Source organism: Neopsephotus bourkii, unplaced genomic scaffold (genome assembly GCF_033783945.1).
Source record: "Neopsephotus bourkii isolate Nb327-2 ecotype Australia unplaced genomic scaffold, CSIRO-AGI_Nbou_v1 NB_1638, whole genome shotgun sequence".
In the NCBI taxonomy this organism is placed as follows: Eukaryota; Metazoa; Chordata; class Aves; order Psittaciformes; family Psittacidae; genus Neopsephotus; species Neopsephotus bourkii.
Genome location: NW_026902113.1, coordinates 2,248,871 through 2,263,367, shown reverse-complemented (window position 1 = coordinate 2,263,367; position 14,497 = coordinate 2,248,871). Strand labels below are relative to the sequence as shown.

Here is a 14,497-nt window from a genome sequence, read left to right as displayed (position 1 = left end):
AAACCATTTATTAGTTCAAATTTTCTGTAGCACAGTTCTTCCAACAATTCCAGAGAAGAAAATCTTACACTGCTACAGACTACATCCTCTCTCTTCTGCAATGACTTTCAAGGGCAGTAGGCAAAAGCCTCCGCATATTCTAAAAATGAGAATTCATATTATGTTATGTAAGGTAATAAAAACTTATTTTTCTCCAGAAGAGACAAATGGAAAAATAAGCAAAACTGTTCTATAAATTAAAATAAATGGAATAAATTAGCATCTTCCACAAAAACCAAAGATTCACCAAAATTAACCATGAAGAAGGTAAAATTTACATGTCCTGAAGAGAAACATATACATACATTTCCAGTAAATTACATTTCGAGCATCTACTTAAGCTTGACAATATCTGGGAAATTCCAATTTCTCTTCACAGATTCCATGATGTGAGTCCAAACTGGAGAAACGTAGATGACTAGTGCACATGTAGCTATGTGTTACGCAAATTTCATAAAAAAAAACTTACTCTTTTCACAGTTTGGGATCTGAGACAAATTCCAGGAGGATGAAAAGGAAGCAGGAACACAGTGACGCTGAACATATTCTGCTGAGCTCTCCAACACTGAGAAGCATCCATGGCTTGTCCAAAGACTTCCAGGAACAATTTACAGTAAAAAGGGATGAAGCAGCAATAACCAATCCGTGCACTCTAAGCCACAGCTTTCCTCCAGTGATGCAGATTTAGTTTTCTTCTAGAAAAGCAACTACTCTTTTAAGCATTTTGAAGTAGATGTTTTACCAAACCAGTCCTTTAGAACCCCACTTCTCATACCTTGTAGGCAAAAGAGGACTGCTGCTGGTGCACTGCCCTACTCAGCAGACCTTTCCTGGTGACTTCGAGGTGTGAAAGATTTTTGCTGGTGGGGGCATAAAGATCTGTCATTGTCACCTCTTCCCTGCGCACAGAATAAATTCCCTAGTGATGCACTCAATAACAGGAGAACAAAGGATGAGGTGTTTTCTCTTTTGTCCTTTTCACTCATTTCTCATTATATTTGCAAATGACTCAGATCAGGAAATGGACTAGAAGACTAACGGAAATGTTTAGTTCTATTTGAAATAAGACTTGAAATGTTTTTTCTGGTTAGTTCTGAAGGAAGCAGGACTGACAATTGTATAAGGGAAAAAAAGAAACAAAGAAAGAAGTATCTCATTTCAAGGGCTGAAGAGTGAACCTGCTATTGAGGACTAGTAGGTCTGATCTGTCAAAAATTTTAAAGGGTGTTGTGATATGTCATTGCAATTAATGAATCCCAGGCCCCCAAATAACATTGACTGAATTTATTTGAAGTAAAGCTACTTAGAGACCTCCTTGAAGGCACCCTTTACTCATCCTGAGCTTCCAGGTGTCTAGCCTTCCTTGTTGCCCATCTCTGCACCTCTTCTAGTCAACACAATGCTTTCAGACCAGAAATGCATATATTCAAAAGGGGGGTTCAGCAAAAAGAAGGTGATATGTTTTCCATAATTTTTCCAAATATTTCTAAAATTTAGCTTTACTGCCAGTAGACATTAAGCTGACAGTCTAAAAAAAAACCATACACTAGAATCACAGAACAGTTTAGGTTGGAAGGGACCTTTAAAGGTCATCTAGTCCAAATCCCCTCAATGAGCAGGGACATGTTCTAGATCAGAACCAGAATCACATCCAGCTTGACCCTAAATATCTCTAAGGATGGCACATCTACCACTTCTCTGGGCAACTCAGTATTTTCTTAGTTTTCAGAATTCCATTGACTAAAGACTGTTCCTTGCTCAACAGAAAGCTCATTTACTTAGCAAACAGGTATTTCCAAATCACTAGTTTGATGCAAGAAATCAGGAAGTCTTTTCAAAGAAGTTAGTTTAACAATACAATACATGCTTCCTTAATTGGTTTGAAGGATATCTGCAGATCAGCTTAAGCATAAGGAAAAAAACCCAACTCCCCCAAACCAACTTTAAGGTGCTTTTAAATTAATTTAAACAAAAAAAAATGGGGGTGGGGTGTGTTCCACACAAACAAACAAAAAAAACCCTAAGACAAGCTGACCCTAATCACAAAGAGAAGAAACCCTCTTACTTGTGGTGGTGCTCCTTCACTTGTAATAATATACTTTCAGAGTCTGCTTGCAGGCAGGTTCCTACCAAAGAGATTTATTTAAATTCAAAAACCTGGTATGAGAGGTGAAAAGCACCGAAAACAGTTACCAAGTATATACACCCAACATTATACACTATTTTTTAATCATTTTAAGAGAAAGCCTACATGAAACAAAATGACACCTGCAAGTTCTGCAGTTTGAGGGTGCTAATGTAAATGACTTCATAGTATCTCCCCTTTATAAACTGAAGAATAAGCAGTACCTGTGGATAAAAGTCTGCTTATTCCTCAGATGCAATCTGTAACTCACTTCACATTATAGGGAAAAAGTTAATTCTGCTCAACAACATGCTGTGTCCTTTGGTATCTGATTTTATGTACCATTCCATGGATAACTGGTTTTAACAGTTCATTTATTTTTCTTCAAGTGCAGCTTTTGAAACTTGAATATTTTGATGCTATCTCTGGAAGCAGATAGCATCAGACCCCTTGTGTGAAGGTAAATACAAAATCACAAAGAGAACATCCAGCTAATACAAAGAAGTCCACAATGAAACATTCTCTGAAGCATGAAGATTATGAGATATAAAGGGGCAGACATTAGAAAGAAAAATATTCATTGAGCACAGTACACAACTATTCATTTCAGAAGATATACTATCACATAAAGTATTTAATATTGATCAGGAATTCAAAGTAACCAAACACATCTCGCTGATTCACAATGCCAGACAGAAAGAATAGCCCTAAGACCATTTATCACTTGCCAGCAACTCATAAAAACTTGGGTAAGTAGCGAGGAATATTAAGAGTCAAGACACCTGATTCAGTTTGGGATTTAGTAAACTTTCAAACTAATCAGGGAGCTACACTCAAAACAACACAGTCAGTGCTTCAAATTGATAGGGAATCTCGAGGAAGAGGAAACCAGAAGCATGAACCAATTCATCTATACTTACGTCAACACAGCATAATCCTATGAAAGGAAAAGGAATTAGTGTTTTATATCACTCCCAGCACATTTCTTTTTGTTATGAAGGTTACTAACAATATCAAATGAATAGGAAACATAAATAATGCATGAACCTCTAAATAAAAGCATATCACTGGTTTAACAGAAACAACGTAAATTCAGCCAGAACGGAAGGAAATTATTTCAAGTAAGTTCCCTTGATATAGATCCAAATATTCACATGAAATTAAATTATAGCATCTCTATTGTTCCCTAATAATCACTGAGAAATAGAGGTCATTATTTTGCATTCCCTGGTGGCTTGTTCCTGAAAGTCACTGGAAGGGCAGTGGAGATGAACTGACTCTTTATACTGTTTGTGCTACTTGTAAACCCAAAAAATCAGAGCTGCTTGGTTCAGTCATTTTAATGCACCATTTACCAACAGCATCATCAAATTACCAACACCATGAAATGACAGATATCAAACATGAGGCTGTATATCATAAGAAAAGATGTCTTATGAGTTATTTTCTCCTTTATTTGCTTTTTAAGGGTAAATGTTTGGTGCATGGACTTTGTTTTTCTAGAAATTTTTTAGCATCAGGAAATAAAAGGCAGGATAAAAGAAACTGACTTACATTAATTCCCATATTATTACTGCTGCCAATGATAATGGCTGCAAAGCTTCAGACAACAGAACATTTATGTGAAACACAGTTCTATTTAACCTTACACTGCGGTGTTTTTTCCGGTAATACTGTTCATAATATCTTGTTTCTTTAACTGCTTCTAAAGAAAACAAAACTGAGCTCCTTTTGGTTCTTCATGCAAGAACAGAAGACTTGCTAAGCACTTCTCAAACTATTTCCTTGGAAAGACATAATTTCTGCATCCAGTGGGCAAGCACTCTAACTATCTCTGTGTTCATCAAAACAATAATGGTAATTATGAAGAATTTAATAAGCATCAGATGAGAAATAAATTGGTGATATTAATATATACTTTCCATATTAAAATTTCATTCATACACTTCTACACAAGCTCATAAATTAGTAATAAAAAAAAATCAAGGCAGGGAAATAAGACCATTAGCTGGTAACCAAATTAACATCTGCCGTTCAATACAGTATGTGCTGATACAGTACTGCCTTTTACTGTCACACAATTCAAGAATTAAAAGGAAGTTGTAAATGGTACGATGAAGCGTATCCATAAGCAGTCTCAACTAGATATTTTTCTCCAAGCCTTCCACAAAATGTCAAAAAATTAAAAAAAAACCCAAACAAAAAAAAAAACCAACCAAAAACTCCAAAACAGCAAACCAAACCAAAGCCAAAACACCAACACCTTTTCCAAGTGTTCTCTTTTTATGCAGAAGCAAAGGAAATAAAATTCTTTAAGACCTGAATGCCCCACCTCAAACTTTCCCATCAGCTCAGAACTTTTTCTAAAATCATCCCTTATCTATAAACTGGTTGGCTTGAAGTGCTGCCAGCAGAGAAATCAAAGTGTATGCAGAATGCTTCATACTTCTTCAGAAATGAGCAAAAAAACTTTTGAAGATTTCACAGTTAAATCACAAGTTTGTCAAGCAGAAAACCCTTATTACTAGCAATCTGTACAGCATATAGCATGGCACACTGATCCTCACAAGGACCTCTGGTTTCTACAATGGCACATAGAAAACTGCAGTAACAGAACAGGAGAATAAAAACCAAGCATCTTTGATAAAAGTGATACTTTAATTGCTTAATTCCAATAATAATTAAAAAAATTCCACCAACAGGCAGATCAAACTTTTTAAAATTCAGAAAAATCTTAAGTTAGATGATTTTTTCTTATTCAAATATTACTACAATGATAATTGTGTGTCCTTGATTCTCTCAGCATGAGCAATCAGCCTGAAGAGTAAACAGACTGGAATTATTTCAAACTTAGTAAAAAGCTGGATGCAAATAACTTCCCATCAAGAGCAGCTTTGCCACACATGAATACTATTTGCTATTTTGTTTATGATGATTTGATGGTTGCATTCTGCTGAACTTAACATAATACATAAAATATTTTTCCATGAGACTGACATCTCACCCAGGACTTCAGAGCAGCCCTGCGGAGAAAGACTTGGGGGTGCTGGTCGATGAGAAAATGAACATGAGCCGGCTTCAGTGTGCACTTGCAGCCCAGAAAGCCAACCATATCCTGGGCTGCATCAAAAGGAGCGTGACCAGCAGGTCGCAGGAGGTGATCCTGCCCCTTTACTCTGCTCTCGTGAGACCTCACTTGGAGTATTGTGTGCAGTTCTGGTGTCCTCAACATAAAAAGGACATGGATCTGTTGGAACAATTCCAGAGGAGGGCCATGAGGATGATCAGGGGACTGGAGTACCTCCTGTATGAAGACAGGCTGAGAAAGTTGGGGCTGTTCAGCCTGGAGAAGAGAAGGCTGCGTGGAGACCTCATAGCAGCCTTCCAGTATCTGAAGGGGGCCTACAGGGATGCTTTGGAGGGACTCTTCATCAGGGACTGTAGTGATAGGACAGAAGGGGTAATGGGTTAAAACTTCAACAGGGGAAGTTTAGATTGGATATAAGGAGGAAATTCTTTCCTGTGAGGGTGGTGATGCACTGGAATAGGTTGCCCAGGGAGGCTGTGAATGCTCCATCCCTGTCAGTGTTCAAGGCCAGGTTGGACGAGGCTTTGGGTGATATGGTTTAGTGTGAGGTGTCCCTGTTGGAACTTGATGATTTTAAGGTCCTTTACAACCCTAACTATTCTATGATTCTATGATTAGGATCCAACAGCTCAGTGTATTGGTTTTGCATGGCAAGATTTTGGCAACAGGGTTACAGAAGTGGCTTCTGTGAGAAGCTGCTAGAAGTTTCCCGATGTCCAATGGAGCCAGTTCCAGCTGGCTCCAAGACAGACTCACCACTGGCCAAGGGTGAGAATGGTCTTTTTTCACTTAATAAAATTTATGGGGTTTCCCCCTTTTACTCTAATGGCCTTCCTACAACATACAAAGTAAAATGTCACATGGGAAGATCAAATTATAAACCAGACAGACCAGAAACTTCTAAGAGTAAAAAAAGGGAATGACTCCTCTGAGGAAAAAAAAAAAAAAAAAAAGGGAAATTACACATACATATTATGACAGATTAACCAGTTTGAAAAATAAAACATTCACCTATTCATTGTTTTTCCTTTTTCTAATAGTTAGCTCACAATAACCTTTAACCTAAACTGGAAAGCTATTAGTTTGAAACCTTGTTTAGCTAAGTAATGACTAAGTTGTCTGGTAAACATCTTTAAGGTGGTACTGAACAGTCACCTCACTCCACCTACCAGGAAAAAGTGTTTAGCATGAAGCAAAAAGATTTTCACTTTCATAGGTTTAGGTGATACTAACTATGCAACTGCACCATATAAATATTTATGAAGTTACCACATTAAATACATAAATAGAAATAGAGGGAGACCAATTCCATGGTTATTTGCTCCTAGGAATAAGAGAACTTCATGTACCAGCCTCTTCCTGGATTAATGCTTGCTCCAATCTGAGTCAGAAAATCCTTCCCCTCACCTCCCTAAGCACCCGTAAGATGAAGGAAAACCAGGACAGATATAGTAATTATTGGATGGATTAGAGCTAGTTAAACTTTCACAATTTTTAAAAATTCCCCTCCCGAGGTTAATCCTTACCTCAACTTCTTCACTCATTACTGACTTTGAAGGGAGAAAAAAGAAAACCAATTTCATTGCTTATGTGGACTTTTTTAAAAATACCTCTCTAAGAATACACCTATAATTTCATTAACAAAGCTACACTCATATATTCGTCCTTATGGAAACAAAGGGAGTAATACCATAATAAAGAACAAATCTGACAAGTCTGATCTATAATGTATTCTACAAGATTTCTCAGGGGTGATGAATATGCTTTGTCTTACCATTTGTTCATCGTATTCTCAAATTTCTAGGATACATTCACTGAATAACACTAATAAGAGTATTTCATTAAATAAAAATACCGACATTTCCACTGCAAGCTCTTTGTTTGCGGTTTACTTTATTGCTGTGCCTTGTGACTAACGGGCCATGACTGGCGAAAGGAAAGGTACAGCAGCACTCAAATGTTATTTTTTCGGATGGGGAGTGAAGAAGAAGTTTTTAAAATCAATGCAATAACCATTTGGCTGAAAACCTCACTAAAAATTGCCACAGCCGCAGTCTGTGGTAACACATTTCTTGCCTTTGCAGAATTCCAAGTGATTCTTATGAAATGCTTAACACCTACTACACAAATGGGGAAGAAAAAAAAAAAAAAAAGGCACTTCAGGAGGAATAAAGTGTGCCATTTTATACAAAAAGATGCCCAATGCAACATAATATTGCCTGCAGACTTACCAGTCGTCTTCTCTCCTCTTCAACAGCAATCAGAAGCCGAGCAAACTCTTTCAGTGACTGGGCTGAAAAGAAAACAAAAAAACTCAGTGTCCTGGTCAGAAATATATTTTGAGAGCAGAGAAGACCGTTATCTGGATTTAAGCTGTACTGATAAGATACTGTTCTTATATAGTACTTCACTGAAATGAGTATCCATTAAATGAGGCCCAGACTGAAGCAAGCAGCAGGTCAGGAGCATATAAGAGACAAAGGAAAAGAACCTGAATGTTGAGAGTCATGTGTATTTTAGAAATAATTTTTTAATCAGAACATGGCAAACTGATTTTCCAGAAATGTTCAAAGATCAGTCTCAAAACAAAGAACTCAATCAGCAGCAAAATTTACTTTAGCACTAGGAGCAGAAGGAAACTGAAAAGAAAATACCGAGTTATTCCTATTAAAGTGCAGCAACAAATATTTTCAAGAACTATGCAAAATATTCAGGTAAAAATTTGAAAGTCAACACTGTAGAAGAAATGTGTTACTTATGCCAAGTGTTTAGGTTCAGCAGCTCTTTGGCTTTATGTTTTACAAGGACAAACTCTCAGGTGACAAGAACAGATGACTGATTTATTAGCAGGCTTTGAATTCTGTTACAGCTGTGAGAGTCTTTGCTCAAAACTGCCTTCAAATATAAGTCAAAGGGCTATAGCAAATGTCAAGTGAAACATAATAAAAGTATTAACCCATAAAAAAGGGCAAGAAAGGGGAAAACATTAAAAAACTATTAAGGCTTCATTCTCACATAAGGAAGTGGAGCAAACCTCTCTAGAAAAATCTATCTTCCCATTTATATTATTTTTTCAAGGGCATATGGGTTATTCAGAATTCAGCATAACAGTTCCACAATCAAAAATGCCAGAGAAAAGTCATGTGAAGACAGCTAAGTATCTTTTTTCGCTTTCTTCTAATGCATCTAGCAGCAATTGCTGCCAGTGTCAGGATGCTGAATTTCATGGTTTAAAGCTCTCATCTCAAAATGCAGATTCCTAAATCCTAAAGCTTCTCACAACAAACTTGATGCAATCTAAATTATCTTTGCAAGAGAAAAAAAAACTCAAGGAAATACAACTTACAGAATTTCCTCAAAAGAACAGGCTTAGAAAAGTCTCCCCAGTTAACAGTGTACACTGCTGAGGGCATGCTAACAGAACTTTTGTCTTCTTGGCTATTTTTCCATATTATTCAGTGTTTTTCCAGAATGTGACAGTCTCCAATAATATGGCTTCATCTTTTCCCAACTTCCTGGAAATTTTTAACAAAATAAGCACATTTTCTAGAAGATCTGCTATGTTCCAATACCTTCTAAGAGGGAACCAGTATCCGGCTTGCCTTAACTGCCTTATCGGCATTCATGGATTGCTACTTTATTTTTGGACGATACTCAAATCATTTTTATCCTTTACCCCACCTGGACATTGCAGAAGTCACCCTTGCATTCTTCTTGCTCTCTTTTAACTTTTACAGCTGAAAAGCACTTCACTGTTTGTTTCAACTTCCATGTTTTCCAACTGTTATTCTATACCTGCATATCTTGAGCTATAAGTCATTCTTTGCTGACAAATTCTTTTTTCCTCATTACTCATGAGTTTTTGTTTAGTCCAAATACACCTGGTATGTTAAATGTCCATCAAATTGTGCTGAGCCTTTTCCTTTATTGTTTTGCCCAAGAGCACAAAAACTAAAAAATTTTGCCACTTTTTAGGTAAAAGAAATTCTAGGCTTCCTGCCCAAACTTCTGAATTCTTTGACTCAGGCTCAACAGCTGAGCCTTTCAGTTACTTACCAGCTCAATCTTTATCAGTTACAGCTTGATAATCAAGAACATAGTTTACTATCCACTGAATTAACTCAGTCTCTTACATTCAGCTTATAATGTCCCATCAGTCAAAATCAGGTAAAGACATAGAGGTGGACTAGTTAATTTAACTGATAAGAAATTTCTTAAGCATTACATTAAAGAATAATTATGCAGCCATTACGAAATCCTAAAAACTAAATAAACAATGAGCCCAACTATTTCATATTTTCACACCAATATCCTCAAATTTAACAACTATCCTTACCTGTTGAAACCAGGGCAGAGCCAGTTCATCCCTTGCACATGTGGCAGGGTGATTCTTTACCCACCACTAAGAAAATGTTAATCTTTTAAAATAAACTAGATAAACATATTGTCTGAATTTTATTACCTATTCAGGGAATTAGGATGTACTTCAGAGAAACAGCTGACTTTCTAGTAAAGCCAGCAAGAGAAACAGTTTCCAGATAATTTCAGTGAAATAAGTGGTGATTTTTAACTGCAAGATATATTACTGCAGTCGCATGTTAGAACTCCATTCCTTTTCCTTTTTTCCACTTTTTTTTACTGTGGAATCACTCACAATGACAGAATAATTTCAAATTTCAAAAAGAAATGATCATACCAAGCGCCATCATACCAGATACTAACCTACTGAAATTTCAATTTTCCCTACCCACATCAAGCCTTACAGTCCTCTTCACTTTGGTTCTTGATCACATCATTAAAACCATGCTTAATACAACAAAGAGTCATGAGGGTTTTTTTCTTTGTTATCTGAAATGAGAAAGTTAGCACTTCACACCTTTCAGCACCCAAGCAGGAATACTGCCACTCCCCAGACACAAAGTATGGACAGGACTGAATCTAAATCAAACGAAAAGGGTGTGGGATTGGCAGGCAAAAGCAACACAGTTGTGGAAAAAAAACCAAACCAAATCACCTCTGGTCAGGTAATATTCAGTATTTCATGAGCAAAAAGGTAATAAATGAAGAAAAGCAAGAATCAGAAACCTCACAGAAGGTTGGCAAGGAACTGTGAGAAGGAGGAAAGAACAATCTAGTAAGAGAAGCTTCTGATTAACCTTCCTAACCTTCCTCCTTCAAGGCAGAAACAGATTTTTAGTTTCAAAGTTGAAATTTTTGCTTAGGATTTAAATGGATCCAAGACAAAAAGAGGAAGAAGTACTAAAATGGCATATGCAAATCAAGATTTTCTTCAACGTTTAGCCCTAATACAAAAGTACTAAGTATATCACATATACAGTGCCTCAGCCAAAGATAGAAAAGCTGTCTCCATCTTCTCTTCCACATGGTTTCACCTTTGAGGGATTATAATGCCAAAGTTTCACTAAGAACACAAAATCTACACCCTAAACATTAAGACAAACTGTTCCCCTGATCCTAGAGGCACCTTCATTGCAGAAACACTGCAATCCTGAATGTGTCTCCACTGTTCCATGCCTAACACCCACCACATCCATCCTTTTTGGAACAGTAGGTGCCCACAAAGCCATGGACCATCCCTTCCCATCTCAGGAGGTTCACAGGGAGAACAAGTGAATCATGTAGTACAGACCATAAGTAAGGATGCACAGCCAGTACACAGACAGAGCTCAGCAACATTGATGCCTCTGGTGACCCCAGTGGTTATTCTGTCCTTGCAATGGCAGCACACACCATCAAAAAAAACACTACCACCACCAGCTCTCCTACAAGACCAATGAGTAGGGCAGTACTTCTGAATCCTTCATGTTATTACACCCTTCTTCCCATACAACCCCTACTCAGTGTGACCTCATTAAAAGCCAGGGTCTGTCCCTAGAGAACTTCATCTGTGCTTGACGCTGCAGTGGGACTGGTGGCGAAGGCAAGGCAAGGCAGCCTGTGCTCCTCTTTTCACAGGGTGCACTTTTCCCTTCTTCCTCCCTTCTTTTCCCACAGGCCTGATCTGGCTGCAGAGTGGCGACAGCTCTGCCTCACATGGGGCCTGGGCTGGGAGAACAGATGGGTACATAGTTTTGCATAGTTAAAATACAGAAGATTTAAAAATCAGAAACATTTGTGTCAGATGTGGCCCTCTGCTCTGTCAGGAAGCCCAAGAATTACACACAGAACTCACAATCTTTTCTTACTAATGCTGCAACAACATTTTTTTCCCCTCCCCTTCTTTTTAATCAGGATACAGAAAGAAGAATTAAAGTGAACTTTCTAAATACAAAAGGGGATGAGGGAAGGAAGAGTCAAGTATTTTACAAGCGGAAATGTCATGGGAATGTGCTGATAAGAAGCAAATTCTGAAAACATAGCAATAATATAAAGTACAGTATGAAACCTAACTTACATTAAATACAATGGAGTTCTTAATTATTTTCAAGAAGCATGAGCCATTAAGTAATACAAAGTCCTGCCTTAGTATATTATTCCAAGCCATTAGGAGATACTAGCTTACAAAATCCAAATAGTTTTACAGTCTGCTATTTAATTAAGGGCTATTCAAAGGAGTTGTAAGATACACTTAGCATCATGATGGAACTGATGTCTGTGACAAGCAACACCCAACAAGCAAAAACAATGGTATATGTACCCAGCTGTATACTTGCAGTCTCATTCACCACAATTAAAGCAGGTCACCAGCTGTTTTCTCTGGAGTGTTCCCAACCCAGCAACAATTTCCTGCAAAATTTCCCTAATTCAGGAGAAACAGCTCCTAGTATTAAAAAAAAACAACCAAACACCCTTTTTATTTTTAAGTTAAATCTTTTAAATCATTAGCTGTGTAAGGAAGCAAATATTTCAAACATATGGTATAACTCCACAAACAACTGTACTTGCATAATCAAAAGAGAAATGAAGCTCAGTGTAGCACTAAGTAAACAAGGGAGAAATGAAAAAGGATTAAAAAACCCTCATTTAGCTGAAATTCTAGGATGCATTATCAATATTATTATTAATATTAAGCCACATTTATGCTCCAGAATTCTGGTATAATGCATTGAAGTCAACCCAGTGGTTCCTAGGAAAAAAACATTTGCTTAATAGAATCACAGAATGGTTTGGGTTGGAACCCTCCTGCCATGGGCAAGGACACCTCATACTCTAGACCACGTCGCCCAAGGCTCTGTACAGCCTAGCCTAGAACACCACCAGGGATGGAGCATTCACAACTTCCCTGGGCAACCCATTCCAGTGCCTCACCACCCTCACAGTAAAGAACTTCTTCCTTATATCCAATCCAAACTTCCCCTGTTTAAGTTTTAACCCATTACCCCTTCTGTCCTATCACTACAGTCCCTGATGAAGAGTCCCTCCAAAGCATCCCTGTAGGCCCCCTTCAGATACTGGAAGGCTGCTATGAGGTCTCCACGCAGCCTTCTCTTCTCCAGGCTGAACAGCCCCAACTTTCTCAGCCTGTCTTCACACAGGAGGTGCTCCAGTCCCCTGATCATCCTCATGGCCCTCCTCTGGACTTGTTCCAGCAGTTCCATGTCCTTTTTATGCTGAGGACGCCAGAACTGAACACAGTATTCCAAGTGAGGTCTCACTAGAGCAAGAATAGAGGGGCAGGATCACCTCCTGCGACTTGCTGGTCACGCTCCTTTTGATGCAGCCCAAAAATAAATAAATAAATACTCCCCCCCCCAAAAAAAAACAACACACAAACAAACAAAAAAGAAACAACTTTGAAACTTTTTATTTCAATAAACTATATAAAGTTTTTGTTACACTTGTGTAGAGAATAGAATGCATCACCTTGAAACAGCATGTCTGTTACTGAAGCAATTCTACCAATAATTAGTTTAATTCTAAAGTGTACAGTGTTATACTGCGCTCCTGAATGTTACATACAATAGGTATGACACCATTTGTATTTTATTGGAAAAGGAAAGCAACGTATTTAAAACCTAGAAGTGGTATTATATAACCAATAGTTAATTCAAAGACATAAAGCCAAGCTTGGAAGGTAATGTCCAAGCTGAGATGGAATGGAAAGTTACTGTGGAAGACAGAATAAAAATAAATGCTCTTTTCTGTGAAATGGACTGTTGGTTTAATTTACACTTACACTTAAAAAATGCATAGGCATTTTTAAATCCTCTGAAGTACACTAAACAACATTTTATAGCATTCCAAGCAGGTATCAGCACAACTTCCAGATATCTAAATGCCAGCATGGAAAAAAATATGCAGTGATCAAAGGGCTGAAGCATCTCTCTGATGAATCAGGCTGATTTGGGGTTGTTCAGCCTGGAGAAGTGAAGCCTTCATGGAGACCTTACAGCAGCTTCCAGTACTTAATTGGCACCTACAAGAAAGCTGAAAAGGGGGGTTTTCCCAGGGCATGCAGTAAAAGGACAAGGGGCAATGGCTTTAAACTGAATGAAGAGAGATTTAGGTTAGGTATCAGAAAGAAATTCTTTACTGTGAGCATTGTGAAGCACTGTAACAGGTTGCCCAAAGAAGCTGTGGCAGTGTTCAAGGCCAGGTTGGACAGGGTTTTGAGCAACCTGGTCAGTAAAAGGTGGCTCTGCCTACAGCAGGGAGGTTGGAACTAGCTGCTTTTTAAAGTCCCTTCTAACCCAAACCATTCTATGATTCTATACATACAGAAATGTCATTTGGTCTTCCTGCTGTATAAGAAGCAAAAAATGCACCAGCCTGCAGAGATTTCATTACTGGGGAAATGCCAGGACTGTGCTGTACATTGCTCCCAACACACTATGGGAGGAAGGTCAGTCAAGCCTCTCTCCAGAACTGGTCATATCTAGCATAGACGTTACAGCAGGCTCTGAATTCATGCTTGAACTTCATGAACTTCAACTAAAGCCTACAAGTGAGTTTCTCCCACAAAGTAATAGATTACTAGATCAGAATTCAAGATGGACCTAAGACCCATAAGGAATTTTCCTAAGGATTAAAACTTGTTTACTAGACCCAGTGACAAAGCAGAAAAAGTGTGAGACCATAAGTGCTGGGAGATCTGGGAAAAGAGACTATATTTTCCAGTTCTAAAATGAAAGTAAATATATCACAGTTACTAATTTACAGGTCTATTCTAGAGTTTTTAATAAGTAGCATTATCTGCAACCACAAATGATATTTCAAACAGTTCTTAAAAAAAAAAAAGTAACATCAAATAAAACGTCCACCCTGCTTTCTGTGGCTTTAAGCCT

At 37.9% G+C, this 14,497-nt stretch overlaps 1 protein-coding gene across 2 annotated transcripts in view; it reads right to left on the bottom strand.

Annotated features, from left to right (window-relative positions):
• ARHGAP42 (Rho GTPase activating protein 42) overlaps nucleotides 1-14,497 on the bottom strand; it is a 159,923-nt gene that overhangs the window by 95,101 nt on the left and 50,325 nt on the right. For both annotated transcript variants that reach the window (XM_061374435.1, XM_061374434.1), the window contains exon 3: nucleotides 7,484-7,545. In XM_061374435.1, the coding sequence (XP_061230419.1) occupies nucleotides 7,484-7,545 (62 nt within the window). The remainder of the gene's footprint in view (nucleotides 1-7,483; nucleotides 7,546-14,497) is intronic.